Source organism: Camelus bactrianus, chromosome 1, assembly GCF_048773025.1.
Source record: "Camelus bactrianus isolate YW-2024 breed Bactrian camel chromosome 1, ASM4877302v1, whole genome shotgun sequence".
In the NCBI taxonomy this organism is placed as follows: Eukaryota; Metazoa; Chordata; class Mammalia; order Artiodactyla; family Camelidae; genus Camelus; species Camelus bactrianus.
The window spans coordinates 96,854,774-96,873,506 of record NC_133539.1 but is presented as its reverse complement, the minus strand read 5'-3'; the positions used below and the strand labels follow the sequence as shown (position 1 = coordinate 96,873,506).

General features: G+C 46.5%; 2 protein-coding genes across 3 annotated transcripts in view; one reads left to right on the top strand and one right to left on the bottom strand.

The window, feature by feature from the left end:
• The window catches only part of MED12L (mediator complex subunit 12L), a 625,134-nt gene that overhangs the window by 58,292 nt on the left and 548,109 nt on the right, over positions 1–18,733 (top strand). The gene's annotated exons all lie outside the window — the stretch shown is intronic.
• Positions 818–18,117, bottom strand: SIAH2 (siah E3 ubiquitin protein ligase 2). Its single transcript, XM_010951977.3, has 2 exons — positions 17,701–18,117; positions 818–2,396 (listed from the first exon to the last, which is right to left on the bottom strand). The coding sequence occupies exons 1-2, from the start codon at positions 18,115–18,117 to the stop codon at positions 1,839–1,841; spliced, it is 975 nt and encodes a 324-aa protein (XP_010950279.2). The 3' UTR covers positions 818–1,838.

Here is an 18,733-nt window from a genome sequence, read left to right as displayed (position 1 = left end):
GCACAGAACACGTTGCCTGGGTGTCTGCGTGCACTGGACAGCCACACCTGGACAGCTCTGTCCCGGAAGGTCAAAGTCCACCTGCTCCTGGATCCTAGTTTCACCTCCACAGATTCCTCCATAAACTGGCTTGAAGTGTGACTTTCCTAGTGACAAAAATTGTGGTTTTTATTCATTTACCAAACATGGTTTAAACATCTTCTTCTGTTCAAGGCACTGCTTCTTTACCTTTATATGAAGAATAGTCTTGAAGATAAGTTACTTTAGCTATTCCTTAACCATCAGAACTCTATCCTGGCTGAAAACTCAGCCCTGCTTCTCACCTAAAAAGCAGAAACTTCTCCAAAGCCATCACTCCCACCTGGTGCTTCTCTGATGCCATTGGGCCACTAATGTAAGCAGTCTTCAATCCTCACCGAGCATTCGGGGCTAAAATTGTGAACTCCTTTGAGAGTTTAGGGACAGGACTGATAGAGTGGGTCACCTTGGTTCAAACCCAGCACTCTGGACATCAGCTTTAGCCAAGCCTCTTCCTTCTGATTCTGTAAAACAGGAGAAATACTCTCCTTCCATCAGCGTTGGCACCAGCAGGCAGAAAGAGCCCCTCCAAGGAGACCTGGCACAACAGTGACACTCCATGGTTCAGAGAAGGGAGTCTGGATCCCCGTGCTGCCTCTGACCCGTGCCATGACCTTGGATGAATGACTGTGTCTTCCTGTGGAAACAGTGAGCGCTCCAAGCCCAGGGTAGTGTACCTGCACACAGTAGGTTTCCAATAAACATATTGTATATTCCACTCAGAAGATGAAGCATGACAGTCATTTTTGGAAAATATTTATTAAAAAACTAAAGTGAATGTGGCAAAAAAACAAACAAAAAAACCAACCCAACACATACCTTTAAATAGCAAGCATATGACACTGGTTATAAAGCTTTTCCAACTCTACTGATCTAGTCTTTCTCACCAACTAAGTCCAGAAGGGCCTCCGAGGGAAGCCACGTGTAAACAGGTGATCTGCACTAGTGATGAGCAAAAACTGCGTGAGAACTATCGACGGCCATCTGACTTGCTTCCCTAGGCAACCCACCCCGAACACAAGAGAGTGACCAAATCTCAGGAGTGTGTTCACAGGGATCTGTAATTCTAGGTTTAATCTGGGGGGCGGGGGGGGGGCAGGGCGGAGGAAATAGTAGAACGACAGACAGTATCAGTAGAGGGCAATCTTAGAGCACCTTTAAAATCTGGACCCTTCTCCACAGTTTAACCCAGTGAGTCTCAAATGTGACTGTTGAGGAGAATCACCTGATGAGATTGTTAAATTTGCAGGTGCCCCCAAATGTATGTTGAAGCTGAGCACGCAAGTGATTCTACGCCTACTGGTTAGCCATCTGGTTTGAGAAACACTGTTTAAAATGTGTTAAAAACCATTCCTACCCCCTAAACATGAGATAAGAGTACAGTCAACGAATCTGGCGATAGTCACTGTGCTGTTGCCAGCTTGGAGGGACCAGGTACAGGGAGGCAGGCAGGAAGGAGCCTCCAACTCCTAACGTTCTGGTCTCTAGGGGCCTGAGCCACCGGTCAGGTGCGGGAAGTAAATAAAATGTAATTAATAAAGTCGATTTTGGATCACAGAGTGACCTCCAAATGACTAACCGGCCAATCCCATCCATCCCAGTTTAATGAACTTCGTTGGGCTGGTGCCAGATGGGACACTGCTGTTTAAACAGAACACGGGGTAACCGTGGGTCTTGACTGGTGAAGACATAGTGAATAAAACCTCTATAAAAACCTTTATTAACACATAAGAGTGCTACGCCCAGATAATTTCGGTGCATCACGGACAACACGTAGAAATAGTCACATTGATTCCAAGGTTCCCATTATCTGCAAAAAGATGGGCTATGGCCGTGTCAAAAACCAGGCAGTCGCTGTTCATGATGGCCGCGGACACGCCGTCATGGATGGACCGGGGCGTGGCCTCCCAGGTCAGTCTCCTCCGGTTCCCATTCAGCTCCAGTCTGTAGGCAAAGTTCTCCGCCTGCTTGCGGGTGCCGATGAGCAAAACGATGGCAAAGAACTGCTGGTGGCCCTCATACTTCTCTTGTTTCTCCAGCACCAGCATGAAGTGATGGCCGAAACATGACTGCATCATCACCCAGTCGACAGCCCCTGGCAGGTTAATGTCTGTGGCCAGAAAGACGATGTCTTCTCCCTGAAGGGTGGTAATGCTCTTGTGGGCGTGCATGAGATGGGACATCACGGCTTCCAGGGACCCCTGCCATTTGCAGGACGCACCGGGACAAGGGCATGAGTAGGGACGGTATTCACAGATGTCTTCATGCTCCGGCTTCTCCGTGTGGTGCAGGGTCAGAGAACAGCCCGTGGTGGCATACTGCGGGGACAGGAAGAAACACAGTGAGACCTGGGACCTTCTCCAAACCTCTGTGGGTGGGTGCAGACCGCTAAGAGTATCCACCCACCCAGGTCTCCAAGACTTAAACTTTATTCTCATTTCAATGACTTTTGCTCCAGATGAGTTAAATATTGAAGACTGAAAGTCTCGGTGCTTGTTCATCATCCATACTGCCGTGCGCGACATCAGAGGCACATCCTAAACCAGGAGTGAACTGCATTCCTGCCCGCATTCCAGCACTCTTAAAAACATGAGAACTCAAGCATTCTTACTAGAAACGTCTCCAACAAAATTGTGGCACCGGCCCTAGAAAACCTGGCCTTTCCCTTATTTTCTGTGAATTTAAAGAATTTTAAAGGGAATTTAGATTTGCTAGGGGTAAGGCAAAGGACATATGGTATCTGGTTTTCGCCTATGGGCGGTTCTGCAGATAGTGTGACTCCTCTCCATCGCCCCCCTCTACTTCTTGGTTCAAATTGTGACCAGCAGGCAGGCTGTGGGAAGGCTGCCCTGGGGTCCCTGCTCTTGCTGCTAGAGTGACCGGCCCAGGTCAGGGGAGGGCTGGAGACCCCTCACACTGCTAGAAATATGACCTCCCCTTCCTTACCTTTTATCCTCCCTGACCCTGAGGGGTGGGGTGGCAAAGAACTGCTGGTGGCCCCAAATGTATGCTCTGAACATACCCTTTGGGAGAAAGGAAATCACATCCAACAACTAGTTAACTTGGGAGACTGCTGATCCAGTGTGGTTCCAGTCATTGGAGGTAAAAATGAGAAGGGCCTCACCCTCCTCAAAGCCTGAGGGACTTCCCCCAGGCCCCTTCCTCAAGTCCACATGGACATCTCTTCATGACCAGGCACGTCAGGCCGTTGGGACAGGCCCGGGGGGAAGGAGAACTAAAGTGGGTCCTGGAGTGGGCACCTGTCCTAGATGGGTTTTCTGACAGTCTGTCCCTCAAATGCTGCCTTCATAGGGTGGGAACAAAATTTTTTTCTCCCTTGTGCTTAAGATGACATTCCTGATGGATAAATCACATCTGTCATGAGAAAAGACCGTACCAGAAGGAATTAGACTTCTGCACCCAACCTTCATGAGAATGACCATGTTAATTCCCAGACACCAGATGGAGAATCAGCCCACGAGTAGGCACTTGCCCAGAGTATTACGCTGTTGTTCTGCAAAGAATAAGGAAACCTAAATGACCTTTTCAGGTGAAACCAGAAGTTAACTTCATGCCCCTCGAGCCCAGAGTGGCAGGTACAGTTTGGGTTCCCCCACCCTCAGCTGAGACACAAAGACACCAGATGAGGGCAGGGCCATGTCATTTTTCTAAGATGCTGTGTCCAGTGCTAACACAACAAAACAAAAGAAAACCTCACAGCCGTTTTTGCTTCTCCCTACCCTGCCTTAGGGAATAAACCCCTTATAAACTTTAAGTAGGTCAAGTTCTAATCTTTCCAGCTGAATTCATCACTGGCAACGCGCAGGCACCGGGCACCTTCTCTTTATGAGACCCTAAGTTGTAGTCCCAGATAAGCTGTAGTCACGGAGCGGATACAGAGCAGAGATGGCAGTCAGCACCCTTAGGGAGCGGAGTCTCCCCTAGTAAGGAAGAAGAGGGTGGCTTAAAGAGAGAAATGCAGCTCCTCCCTCCTCAGTACCTCAACTGAATTATAATGGGCTTCAGTGGAAATTGGCAGAAATAGTTCACTGTTACTTACTTTGCCCATAGGAATTGCTGAGTCATCTTTTAAAACCATGGACTAATTTGAAAAGCATGGGCATAAAAATGTAATCAGAAGGAGAAACAAATTTATTTATCCATATATATTTATAGTTTGTGTTCCTAACAGTGTAAGGCCCTGAAAGACAAATCTCTATTACCTGTGTTTTAAATCTAGGGTGAGGCTCGGAATACAGAGCCTTCTGAGGATGTTCTTCTGTGAGTGATGGGTGAGGCATTTCTGCGGAGTGTTTAAAACACTCATCCACACATAAATAGCAGGAATTAGTCCAGAGCCTGGCAGATTTCCTGGCTGAAACAAGCCCTTAATATTTGGATCTGCAGACCTTTCAGAATGGGCTGTTTACCACAGCTGCCCAGGAATAATTCCAGGAACGAGATGAACTTTGGCACAGAGCGTTCAGAAAAGTACCACCTGCACCTCCTCCCCAACCCAAAGCCCCAAACCAGTCCATGTTCACGAACTCAAATGTATGGCAAATATCATCTAGCAATCATTTTAGAACTTTCTTGTGTAACTCAGGTAGAAATATTTACGTTCAGAATTACTGGTTTGCCTTACAAGTCACACACGCTTCCTTCAGCCCAAATACCGAGAACAGGGGACCTCCCCAGATTACACAAATAGGAAAGGCATTACTTAGCATCTGTGTGGACAGTGACCTTATGAAAAGATCTTGCTACAGCCTTTATGAACTTAAACAAATAGAATTTTAAAGTGTGATGTGCTTACTCTGCTTTTTCTAAACAAGCTGAACTTTAATGCCAGTCTGTTCCTTCTCTTTTCCATCATGGGTGAGGGCGTGTCTTCATGACCACTGGCACCACTGTTATGACAACTGGATTAGAGACGATCTCTAAAAAGAAAAGATCTAAACTTTAAACATGCGTGTGCTCACACACACATACACATGCACTTGTGTACCACATGCCTCACACTTGTGACAACAGTCTTGCCATTGTTCTGGAATGATGTTCTTGTTACCTACATTAGGGGCACTCTTCCGGGGATCAGAGGGCAGGCTTCAGGGTGTATGAACTGACTAGGTACCTCTGAGCAGTAAACCCAAATCGTGCTGGTCCCTGGGCTTGTGTTCTCCTGGTGAGCAGTCGGGGTTTCTCAGGGCTGCCAACCTCTGCTGGAGGGAATCAGCTGCAGATGCCCATGTGGTGTTTGCTGTCGGGGTTGGGGGGACATACCATGCACCCATAAACAGCTCAAGTACATCAGAAACACAGGTGACTACGCAAAGGAAGACCAGGGGGTATGCCACAGGTGATTTCAAAGTAGGGACAGACTGAGGAAGCGGGAGTAAGGAAAGCTTCACTGTGGACAAAGTGGATTGTGGATGGAGTAGTTCCATCCAGCCTGAGCACAGGCTGAGTGGAGCAGACAGTGGTGATAAAACCTAAATGAGTAGGCGGGTCCAGGTTCCGTCGGGGCCTTCACCGACAATTTATTTTCAGGGTCTCTCTACAGCAGCACTGTTGATAAACAAAGACCAGCTAAGTCTTGGTGTGGGGGGTTCTGCCCTGCACTGGATGATGTTTACTAGAATCCCTGGCCTCTACCCACCAAATGCCAGCATCTTCTCCCCGCCCCCGACGCAGTGCAACCACACACGTCACGGGCACGGCCAAATGTCTCCCGGGTGGCAAAATCACCCCAGTTGAGAGCCGCTGATGTCAACGAATGACAAAACCTGGCTGGGCAGCGCACTTACAGCTTTGAAAAGGGGCCGCACGTCCTCTAGGAAGCAAGTCTGCTTGGTCACCACCCTGCCCCATGGGTGCTACCCAGGGTAGCTCAGGAACACAGCCCTGACACCCAGCCCTGATTGCACAGCACGGAGGGAGGCTGGGGCACTGGTTCCACCCGTTTCACAGACCCACTGACTCATCCCGGCCACGTGGTCATCCGTGGCCACACCAGGGTCAGAGCCCTGCATTTCCTGATCCTCCGCTGCTATTTCTCTGCACAGGACAGTTTAGGAATCAAAGAACCAATCTTTCGAGAAAAAGAAACAATTTCCATCTGCCTTGACCATCCCTTTCCTGCCACACCCCCAACCCAACACACACAAAAACCTAGGGTCCGCAAATACACTGCTTCTGAAAGCGGGTTCGGTGATTAATTTTTTCCTTGGTTTGCAAGGGGAAAAACAGCCCTGGAAGCAGCCCTCCCTAAGGAGTGGGGCGGCAGTATCGCACAAACAAGTACCCAGTAATTGGGCCCTCCCAGCCTTCTCTGGCATCTGGCGAGGAAGTCCTGAGGTTTCACTTTTCACACTCTGGCTGGGGCCTGCCCACCAGACGGGAGGGTTCAGACTGGGATGCCCGTTTTCCTTCAGATGCCCGGGTTCTTCCCTGCGTACTCTTGTTCCCAAGGTAAAGCACCTGGCCCGCTTTGCAGAGGGCTGCCTGCGGCCTGGGACACGTCCATTGTTACAAACGAGATTTCTCCACCGGGAAATACCTGCTCGTTTCCCCCGGCGCTGGGGTGGGGTTTACTTTAAGCAGACCTCTCTTGGGGGGAGCCAGCCAAGACACGGCCACACACAGAAGCCCAAAGCTAGACAAGAACGTGGGGAGTGGGGAGATGGCCCAGCAGAGTGACAAACAAAACCATGTTGAAATAACCTCTCTGACTTCTTTTTAGAAACTTTTCACATTGCAGTGGCTCAAAAGTCCTGTGCAAACATGTTCTGCCGTAAAGAGTGTGTGACCTGGTGCATTTTGAAAGCTTTGCAGAAAGCAATAAATAGTGCCAATTCTTTTCCTGAACATGGGGTTTGAAGGTTGTTTTATTTAAGCTGGAATTTTGAAAAGGTTTTTCTCTTTTTGGCATTGAAACCCCTTTAAACACAAACACGACGTGGTACGTCAGAAACAGTCAAATACTAGACACCTGTTATTTGCCTAAGAAACAGACACATTGTATTTTTTTACATAATGAGTATATAAACAGAATTCTTAGCCTGGGTGCTAGTGAAGGTCATGGATCCTGTGACTGGTTTAGAATGAGTCTTTTAACCTCTTTAATTAAATATGAGTCCATGCAATTCAAGAACAATTTGGTGAACTCCAACAATCAACAGTCTAGGACAATGGAGGCGCCAGGAACAGAAGCATGTCCCTCACGAGGACTGTGCAGGAACCACCCTGCCTCCACCTGCCTACCTCCTAGGAAACGGGGACATTTATTAGCAAACTATCTGCCAGCACCTCAAATGAGAATGTCTCAGGGAAAACAAAGCACAATAGGTATTTTGTTGTTGATGCTTATAAACTTTTTTGAATTAAATACAAGAAATGACCTTGTCTTGGAGTAAGCCAAAGCAAACTGCACTTTCTTTCAATGTAAATAAGCAGTAATCATCACAGGATGCACACTGACGGCCAGATGCAATATATGACCCTGGACTGCAAAACCAGAATTGCTACAAAGGGCATTACTGGGGCAGCCACTGAAATTTGAATATGGATTGAGGATTAGATAAGAATATCTGCTGCATATCACATTTCCTGATTTTGGTAACTTACCATAATTACATAGGGAAGTGTCCTTTTGTTTTAAAAGAGAAACAGCGGCAAGAGAAACAGCGGCGTATGTATGGGTAAAAGGGCAGGATGCTTACAATTTCCACTCCATTTATACATTTATTTGTATAAATGGAGAGAACACAAAAGATAAAGTGGGGCAAAAGGAAGCAACTGGTGAATCTGGATAAAGGGCATATGTGAATTTGTTGTACTATTACAAGTGTTGTATACATTTTTTAAACTTTTTTTATTGAGTTATAGTCATTTTACAATGTGTCAAATTCCAGTGTAGAGCACAATTTTTCAGTTATACATGAATGTACATATATTCATTGTCACATTGTTTCGCTGTGAGCTACCACAAGATCTTGTATATATTTCCCTGTGCTATACAGTGTAATCTTGTGTATCTATTCTGCATATGCCTGTCAGTATACATTTTAAATCATGTAAAAAACACATTAAAGAATCCAAGGACTAAGCACACTTATCCTTCATGAGATAGAGATTCCTTTTGCAGAGCTGGTTGAATGAATTAAGTTTTACCATAATAGTGTTATTTTTTAAAAGAAAATATACTTTTAACGATATATTTACATGTAAATGCAACTAATAATAGAACCTCTTGGGGCTCATTTTAGTGAACCAATAAAATTTTGCAGTGTAGACATCAATTGTTATAATTATCAACACTTCTCAGACACCTATAGAAGACAAAACCTTCTCCATTCCTCCTTCTAAAGGTCTGTGGGGCACCTGAGCAATCTATAGCCCTGGACTACAGTTTCCAGTTTCATTATCCACCACTCTCAGTGGTCCAAGGGAAACTCCTATTTGATTCCAGATGACCTGAGAGAGGAGCTCTAGGAATGAACCTTACCCACACCTGCTTTTTTCCTGTACAGGTAAACCTCTTTTAGCACTGGGAAAGTGAACCCAGGAATGGAGTCAGAGTTAGATGAGTTCAATGGGAAGGATGGATTCCTGGCAGTGTAGCTTATTACGTATGATCAGTAGATAATAAGAGGCTATTGGTTGAAGTTTCTATTTTCTCAACATCCTTTAGACTTGTTCAAATGGGATTTGTGCCTAAACCTAGTCTAGACCCATGTTGTGGTTAAAACTTACATTTTAGTCCATCAACAGATGAATGGATAAAGAAAATGGGGTGGAGAGATACACACACACACACACACACACACACACACGATGGAATGCTACTTGGCCATAAAAAAGAATGAAATAATGCTATTTGCTGCAACATGGATGGACCTATAGATTATGAAGTATGAGTAAACTAAGTGAAGACAAAGACAAATATCATATGATATCACTTATATGTGGAAGCTAAAAATGATACAAATGAATTTATTTACAAAACAGAAACAGATTCACAGACATAGAAAACAAATTTATGGTTACCAAAGGAGAAAGGGTGGGCAGTGATAAATTAGGAGTTTGAGATTAGCAGATACAAACTACCGTATATAATAATAGGGTGGGGGAGGGTATAGCTCAAGTGGTAGAGTGCATGCTTAGCATGCATGAGGTCCTAGGTTTAATCCTCAGTACCTCCTCTAAAAATAAACAAACCTAATTACCTTCCAACCCCCGCCAAAATATTTAAATAATACAATAATAAATAAAACATTTAAAAAATATATAGTAGTAGATAAACAACAAAGTCCTACTGCATAGTACAGGGAACTATATTCAGTATCTTGTAGTAACATATAATGCAAAAGAATATGAAAAAGTATATATGTATATGCATCACTGAATCACTATGCTGTACACCAGAAACTAATACAACATTGCAAATCAACTATACTTCAATTAAAAAAAATGTACATTTTAAACTAGTAGTTACACTTAAGTTTTACCACTTTCTAAAGCGACTTTTAACAATCCAAGCTAGCTCTTTTGTGACTAAAAATGTTTTTAATCTATCCCCAAAATATCACTGAATGATTATAGGTTATTTTCCGATTAATTTATGGATCTATTAACTTTGTTCATTCACTTACTGATTTATTGCCTGCTTCCTGCCCATCCAGTATTTGTTGGTACATGAATAAATACTAGGTTTATCTGCAGAGGATGGCTGTTCTCCACCATGTTAATTTTACTTTAATTAAAAGTCTTACTGTGGAACTGTGGATTAAAAAAAAATTCAATAGACCCTGAGATCATCTAAGGAAAAACATGTATTTTAGACTTCAGTCACTCTAGGTTTGTTTTGTGATTTTTGATAAAGGCATTTCCCATACTTTATTTACATGAACTATTTGGGTAGGGGTGTTTAGAGCTTTTCTGAAAACTTACATAGATGGGGAAACAAGGATGCTGTTGTCATTTTGATGGCTGTAGTCTCTCTTGTTTAAAAATGTGTTTACAGTCACGGGTAGAGTAGCTGTGATTAGAACTCAAGTGCCCAGTGTCCTGTGTGACCTTGGATTGAGCCTACCAACCACGTACTGGACCTCTGAGTGGGTCTATAAAACTGTAACTCAGCCCTTCACTGTCATTAACAGTGGATAAATTCAGACTTGGGCAACAGGAGAAAGTGAAGTGTCTTCTTGTGACTTAATTATAATATTCAACCTGCATCTGTGTCTAGCATCCTTCCTCTAAGAACCTTTGCGGATTTTCACTTCACTCAAATGGTAAATTCCTCACCTCTGCTATGAGGTAGTGCAGAGTCATAATTAGCGGCTCATAGTACAGTAAGAGTTTCACAGATAATAATATGAGAAGACAGTGTCTCTCTACCTAAATTGTCACACAGTGGTCAGACTAAGAAAATATTGGTATTTGACTTCATAAACTTTCTCCTGGAAAAGGCAATGCTAGTTGAAATCTGGGGCTCAGAAATTCCTCGTTTGTGTATGAAAAGTCGACAAGCCCCATGTGACAGAGAGCTTTCTTACTAAAGGTGTTTTGGTGGAGGCCTTGTCATATTATCGCTGTCATCTGAGAACATCCTGCTATTGGGGAGGGGAGCATGTGTGCATCTGGCCTTACAAAGACTCTTTGGGCTGGCAGGGGTTTATTTTTAATCTTAGAAATGTTAAACAAAAGTTGACTTTTGACCAAGTGTACTTTCTCATCTGACCATAGCCAGAGCTAGCAGGCAACCCCACATTGTCTTGGAGAACCAGTTTTGTCAGGTCCCTTCCAAGTCTCTGTTCAAGCAAACAAAAGCACTTTAAAGTCGGAGCCAGAGTCAGAGGCTTTATGCTGGGCTAGCAGTGCTTTGCCCAGCCTTTTTCCATACACCCTTACTGTTCTGTGCCAGGCTCCCACCTACATAATCACAGTAACTGCCCTGCCTACCTTTCAAACACTGCTACATCCCTCAAGACTCTATTTCTCAACAAAAGCAACTTAATTCACAAGATGACTGAAATGGAAGGGTTGCCAGATTTAGCAAATGAAAACACAAGCAGCCCAGTATATCCCAGGCAACATTTGGGTTATACTTACACCCTCAAAGATACTTATCTGAAATTCAAATTTAACTGAGCATCCTGTATTTTACCTGGCAGCTCTAGTAAGAGGCCCCTTCTGGTACCACTGCCATCCCTCCAGAAGCCATGATGTAAGCCTGGACTGGGAAGGAGGATCTGTTCCTCAGCAGGGTGGAGTGGGCAGCAGAAAAGGCAAGAGGTTGAGATGGAAAAGACACCATCTGGAGATTCTGCTCCCTAGACTTACAAACTTTGGGCAAATCTCTTAGGGGGAATGCTAACCATGTCCTGTTTCCTTTACAAAGCACCTAGGAGGATAATATGAGATTATATACCCAGTTCAGACCAGGTGAACAACATTTTCTACCAGCACTGGCCACCCACATAACCCCATCAGGATCTCCCATCCCTTCCTTCTCCGTGGGCATGCTGCTGCTCGGCCTTCTTAATGCAGCTCTGACACCACCACTAGGGAGGCCTCCAGACTCCTCTGCTCCTACAGCTTCAGAAGGGATTTGCTGGCACATCTCTCTCCACAGTTAGAGTTTTAGAAGGACGAGATAGGAGGGAAGGCGATGCTGGCTATGTTGATGGTTTGCAGCAAGAGGGCTTGGAGCTGCAGGAGATTCCAAGGCAAGGATGAGTCTGAAGAAAAGTTGGTGGGTCATCAGGATAGGCCAACTCTGGTGCAATGTACCATCAGAGAGAAAAAGCAGGCAGGAGTGTTAAGAAAAGCAAAAGGGTAACACCTACTGCTGGTGATGCTCCCTTCCTCCTTTTTCTCCCTGATGGAGCATCAGGCCAGAGTTGGCGCCTCCTGATGTCCCACTAACTTTTCTTCAGACCCACCCTTGCCTTGGAATCTCCTGCAGCAGACTTGATGAAATTCTGCTAGAGACTTTTCAGTATCTCTCCTAAGCCTTAAGTACACTCAGTAATACAAAAACATACTTGATCAGGAAAGCTTTTTAGCTTTGTTTTCCTTCTCAGGATGTCTGTCCAGAGAGGAAGCACATTCTAATGCCCCAGGTGTGAGCACACGCCCCACGACTCAGCGGCAACACCCAGGGACCCTGAATGCTGGCGTTCACTTTGGCAAACGCGAACCTCCTACGTGCCCCTCTCAAGGAGTGAGTGTGAATGGGAAATGCCACTGTTTACAAATTTTTTTGGGTGTACAAATGTGGCTCTTAAGGTATTTTACACCGAAGGTCTTACGAGAGTCATAGGGATATAGCACTTTCTGTGGAGCTTCAAAACCGGGCAAATTTAATCCAGTCCTAGGCTGGGGACTCCGTAGGCCAGACTTGCTGTCCCTCTCGGTTCTCCTCCATTCCGACTGTTCTAGAGATCAACTTAAAGTTAAAAATGATCTGTTCTGGTTCCAGGCAGTGGTGACCTGTGAAAATCTGTGGCCAATTCTGTGTAGAAGCAGCATTCAGCTTTAGTACTCTTTCCTAGCATTCCAGTGCTTCTGTTCTTGATTTTCCTCTCAAAAGCTGTCAGTTTGGTTCTTTCAAATCTTGAGCCTCACTGGAAATGCACGTGGACCCCGGTGCTTGCCAGTACATGCTTTTTTGAGCCAACTTGGTCAACTTCAGCTAGCAGTGAGGGCAGCAGGGACAATTTCCAAACGATTTTGTCTTCTGGGAAGTTTTAAAGTTAAGAAGAGATCTTTGAAGTGGTTTTGGCAAATCGGCTTATCCCCTCAGACTTTTGGTGATAGATCACCCATCACTAGCAGCCACTCTAATCCCACCCATCTTCCATCTGATTTGGTGAAGGAGAAGCCCTCTCCAGCACTTGTAATCTGATCTCAGAGCACCCACCAGCTAGGGGTTATCTCTGTTCTCTGCAACTGATGAACAAACAGGCCCAAGGATGTGGTAACTGGACTGAGGTCATACAAAGCCAGGATAGGAACCTAGTTCTGTCTCCTGCCCAGTGCCTGTTTTCCTTGGACAGCTTACTAGTTTCCAAAATTTCAGGGCAAAAAAAAAAAAAAAAAAAGATCCTTGGTAAAATCATTTAATCCAACTCTTTCTCTTAAAAACACTCTGGTGCAAAGAAATAGACTGACTTATACGTCAAATGTCTCGTCACTAGAACAACAGTTCCTGTCTCCTAGTGTCCTAAATGTTGGCATTTTCTCTCGGCAAAATAGAGATGAAAAGAGAACATCCCCTACAGCTGGGGGCTATCAGAGTTCCAAAGTTCACATATGCTCAGAGTTCAATGAGAACTTCCAGGCTTTTTAAAAGAGATCTAGATCAGAGGCTGCACACTAGCAGTTGGAATTTGATCTGCAGACACAGTTGGTTTGGCCTGCAAGTGCTGGCTTTAAATTTGAATTTGGCCAATGTCAAAAAACAAACAAACAAACAAAGATATTTAACATTCAAAAAATTCAGAGTTCTGGCTTTTCTTGAAAAAATCCAAAGGTCTGGCATGGCTGCATCCACATTCCCACCCCTGCCAGTGAGCCAAGGCTGGGCAGAAGTTGCTCTCTTTGGAGGTGGCAGGTGCTGTCCGGCTCCCAGCCATCTCCACTTCCCCTGAGGTCACCTGAACCCTGAGGGTCACGTGTCAGATGCAGCTGCCTCCCTCCCTTACATGACCTTTCCCTGCCAGTATTTAAATGTATTCTTTTTTTAAATTTAATTTTTAAATTTTTCTAATGAAGGTACTGGGGATTGAACCCAGGACCTCGTGAATGCTAAGCATGTGTTCTACCATTCAGCTGTACCCACCCCACCCCCCTGCTGGTACTTATAGTTTTCCTCCACTGGAGTAAATGAGTCCACACTGAGGAGCTTTTAACTTTCAATGGGGTTCTCTGATTTGACCTTTTTTTTTTTTTTTTTTTTTTAAAGGAACACAGCACTGTCAAAATCCAGCAGTAGGTAAGACTTGTCTGGCCGAGGCTTTCTAGTTTCTAGTTCAGTAATTATTTGGAGATAAGGCTGCTAGAAACTTGTAGAGGAGGGCAAAGAAAAAGTGGAAAGAAAATGTCTCATAGTGTAAGCAGGCTGGAGTGGTTTAGCATTTCCCACAGTTGTTGAGAAAAATACTGGGCTGGTATTAAAACACATTGTTAAGTGGTAGCACAAACGTGTCAGCCTTCACTTCTGCCCCTGTACCCACGCTCCCTTGAGGTGTGGGTTTGAGATAAGGGAACAGGATGTCAAACCTTCTCAGGCGTGGCACAGGCCATTGGATGGACTAAAAATACCACAAGTGGAGAAGAGCCACACTCTGACAGAGATCCTTTTTTTAACAGGAGACCTGAGCTAATAGTGCATGTGGTGCCCTCTATCAAAGGTGCTGGCAGGACTCTAGCCTTTCATTAAGTGACTCCACACCTCCGTGAGGAAGCTATGTGGCAACACATCCGTTTTGGGGCCAACCGAAGCATGAGCTCTTCAGAGCTGTGATGAAATCTCCCCAAATATTAAGTTAATATTACGTTTGTAGGCTCTTTCCCCCAACCCCCAGCCCGATCTTCCCACCCCACAAACCCTACAAAATTTCTGCCAATGAATTTTATAGTCAGCATGCATGTTGTCTCACTGGGATGTGTCCATCTGGTGAACTCATCTAGGTCAGGTGATTCTGTTACTGGTGTCAACCTCAAGTTATGATGTGGAGCCTTGGAGTATAACCTCAGATTCAAAATCCCTATATAGTGAGTAGTACAAAGGTACACCCATGTGCCTTCAGGATGCAGGTTTATGGGCTGGTTCACTGTGTGATCTTTGTTAAGTCATTTAACCTCTCTACAGGCATGTGTTTTGTCACCTGAGAAAAAGAAAGGCAGACTCATAAAAGGTGACCCACGCAAAGAAGCTGGCATGCACAGGTCCTCCCTTCTTGTCATGGAATGCTGGAAGCTACAGGTCCTTGGAAGTTGAGCAGTCCCATCTCTTCATGACAGTTGAGGACATCAAGGCCCCCAGAGGTGGTCTCTCAGGCAAACAATGGCAGTGCCAGGCAACTCCTGAGACCTGGGTTCTGGTATTTTACCCAGCATTGGTTTTCTCACATGAGCCAGCCCATGAGAGAGACTCAGCAGGTAGGGACAGTGACAAGGCAGTCCCTATGATTTCTAGTGCGAGCTGAAGGGCTAGCTATGCAGACCTCCATTTTGCTAAAGTTCTCCATAGGCCTCACCACTCCCTATCGCTCTCAGCCATCTTGGTTGCTTGCTGGGCCTCTGTATACATCCAGGTTGGGTTCAGCCAAACTCACTGGCTGAGTTGCCCTGTCAGTAGTCTGGATTACTGATCAACCAAAGTTGAGGCATGCAAACGCCAGCTTTATAAATCTCACAGACAGGCATACACACAAAAGTGGCCCTCCAGATCACTTTCTAAGCTTCGTTTCTGGTCCATAGGCAGATGGTTGACCCTGTTTAATTCCGGCTTGCAAAGTGATGGCTTTGTCCATCTACAGTTTTACAGAATGGGAACTTTAAAAATCACTGGCATGTATAGAAATGCCGGGCACCCCTGGTTGCCAGTAGAACTCTTCAAGAAAGACTTCACTAGCATGTGACGCATTAGGAGAGAACATACGATTCAACAGGAACGAGAATTCTGAATCCTGAAAGTGAAACTTCACATTTCATACAGCTTGTTATGACTTCCCTTTCTCTATGGAGCCACACAATGTGCTTATGATACTACTTTTTAAAAATAAATTACGGATAGCTGACTGATAGCAAATGCTCATTTGTGAACTGTAATTCATTTAAAGTCATGTCTTCTGTTAGCCTCTGAAGGTCTGGGGGAAAGTGAAAGGCTGAGAAGACAGCACCCCAGAAATCCTGAGGGGCATTCCCCACCCCCTCACCCAGCCCCCACAATAGATCTCAAACCTCAAATATCCACTCTTATGGCAACTATCACCAAATCTTCTCTTGATGACTAAGCTGCCACTTTCATGACCCTAAGAAAATTTTGGAAATAGTTTGTCTGCATTTTGTGACAAACTCCTACTGGGCTGGGTGGATTAGTAAGGCTTGTATGAGGAGTGGCTGAAAGCAGAGTAATTTATTAAGGTTGACTGGAAACCCGCAGCCCAAACACAGCTTCAAACCCTTATTTGAGTATGCTATTTTAAACCTGATTTGTGGCAGGGCACAGACCAAATTAAATCACTCATTTTACTGACTTGAGTCCCAAGCTTCAGTTCTCTGGTGGATTATTTTTAATTTAAAAATAAGCTCTTGCCCTATAAAAGCAAGCAGCACCAAGGAGAAACAAGACAGCCTAAGTGGCCCAAGAGACAGAGCAGTTGCTTTTATAAAAAAGCTCAAAAGTGTTAATGACATTATTTCTAAGTTTAGGAAATGAATTTTATGGTAAATTTCTAGGTTATAATGAGGTAATAGAGATAGGTATGTCTCTGAAACTGCTCCTAAAGATTTTGAAATGACACATGTAGGTAAACAGATGTTACAATATGACCATACAATGCAATACTATGCAGCCATTTAAAATACAGTGAAGCAGAGCTAGGTTTCAGACACAGAAAAATATGTGCCATAAAAATTTTACAGCAAGTGGCGGACACCATTTTTGGAGAAAAACTTGTGTCTATGTGTGTGCATATAAACACCTTTCTGACACTTGCATCTATATTCAGCTATATTCAATTATATTCAGCTGCAGAGAGTATATTTATATATGGTTAGGAAAAAACCCTATGAAAATGCACGCTAAACCTAATATTGGTGGTAAAGGAGGCGAGTGGTCTTGGTTTTTAATTTGACTTTTCTTACCTTAGTGGTTTGCATTTTTTTTTTGCAAGAGCATTTATAACTTTTTTAACTAAATGAAAAATTAAGTGATGGGCTTTAAATAACTGTAACAACAGCTCCTGCCTGCCCTTCCTATCAAATTCCTGATCAACTCTTGTTTCCACCCCACTTAGTTAAAAAACACAATTCCCCAGGACATGGAAGGCTAGGGGAGGGAAAGGCGTGGCTTCCAGGGTTTTCTAGTTGCTAGAGGAAAAATAGGCTGTAGGCGCCCCCCCCCCTTTTTAAGCTACACTCCCGAGGGCTCCCACGTGTCAGGGGTGAGCAGAAGGGAGGCGCAGGATGTAGGAGGAACCCAGTACCAATGCTTCCAAGCCCAGTGCTGGTAAAAGGTGCTTTTAGTTCGCCCTTTCCCGCCCCCCCGCCAAATCCCCCAAAGATTAGTCAGCCTCCTGGTCCAAGTTTTACTTGAGCGGCCCAGCCTTACCCAGCACACCCACGCCTGCAGAGTACGCAGGCTCCAAGTGGGGTGAGCTGTGATGTGTTCTAACAGCGATCGTGTGCCAGTTAGGCTGGGGTCAGTGCTCGGGCAACTATCAGCCCAGAGCTACTTCCAAAGTGGACAGGTGGGCATAGGGGAGGGTGGACAAAATGTAATTTTTTGCTTAATAAGAGAGATGCCACCTGCCTCTCAGCGCCTGCGAGTGGGCTGGAGGAATCCGGATGGTCGCCGGGTGGAGGTGCGCGGCTGGCACCTGGGCTTACCTTGCAGGGAAACAGAACTGCCGAGGCCACCTTCTCCATAGCCAGATTCCTGATGCTGGGCGTCAGGGCGCCCCTGCACGTCGGGCAGCAGCTCAACTTCTGGCGGCATTGGTTACACACCAGGTGCCCGGCCTGGCACTGCAGGATTGGGGGCAGGACATAGTCAAAGCAGACCGGGCACTCGAAGAGCGAGGTCAGCTCGTGGTGCTGCGGGGACACCGGGCCAGCCCCGCCGCCGCCGCCGGCGCCCGAGATCACCGCCGCCGCGGCGGGCACCGCGGACGAGCCGGGGCCCGCAGCCGAGATGGTGGCGGCGGCCGGGGGCGCAGCCGGGGACGGAGCGTGCTGGGGCTGCGGCGGCGGCTGCTTGCTGCAGGGTTTGTTAGCGCTGGGGCCGGTGGAGGACGGGCGGCTCATCGCGCTCCGAACCAACCATGGAACTGCGGGCGCCTGCCTGCCGCGGGGACGCCGGAGTCAAGGCGGTGCGCGCCCCGCGGGCGGCGGGCTCCGGGGCAACGCCACCGCGCCCAGCCCAGGACCAAACAACAGAGACGGCCCGCGCTGGCGGGCGAGGGAGCTGGACCGCGCTGACGATCTCCGCGGCCCTCGGCGTTCCGAATACCCCTCCGCGCCCTCCCGGCGGCGTCGCGGCCCCGAAGCCGAGCGGTGCGCAGAACTCCGGCCCAGCTGCTCCTGGAACGGCAGCTGACGCAAGCCCCGGGGGCGCGCGCGGACGTGACGCCTGGACACGTGTGCGGCCGCCCAGGCGCGCGGGGACTGGCAGAGCCACCCTGCGCTGGGGCGCCGGCTCCGCCCGACTCCAGCTGGCACGCCTGGGGCCGCCTAGCGCGGGCGCTTCCTGCCGGAGCTGCGGGCCCGGCCCGCGCCAGTGAGCATGCCCGGCGCCCCGCGGCCGCGCGGGGTCTGCTTTTCCGGGTTGCGGAGGGGGCCGCCCTTCGGGAAGGCGTAGCCGAAGTCTTCTAGCCACACCCCGGGGAGCCACGCCGACGCGTCCCGCGGGCGCAAACCAGAA

Bases quoted from the DNA above. Each gene is read 5' to 3' on its own strand.
- SIAH2 (XM_010951977.3), bottom strand. From the start codon at position 18,117: ATGAGCCGCCCGTCCTCCACCGGCCCCAGCGCTAACAAACCCTGCAGC. The intron at 2,397-17,700 runs GTAAGCCCAGGT...CTGTCCCCGCAG, and splicing joins CAGTTCTGTTTCCCTGCAAG to TATGCCACCACGGGCTGTTC.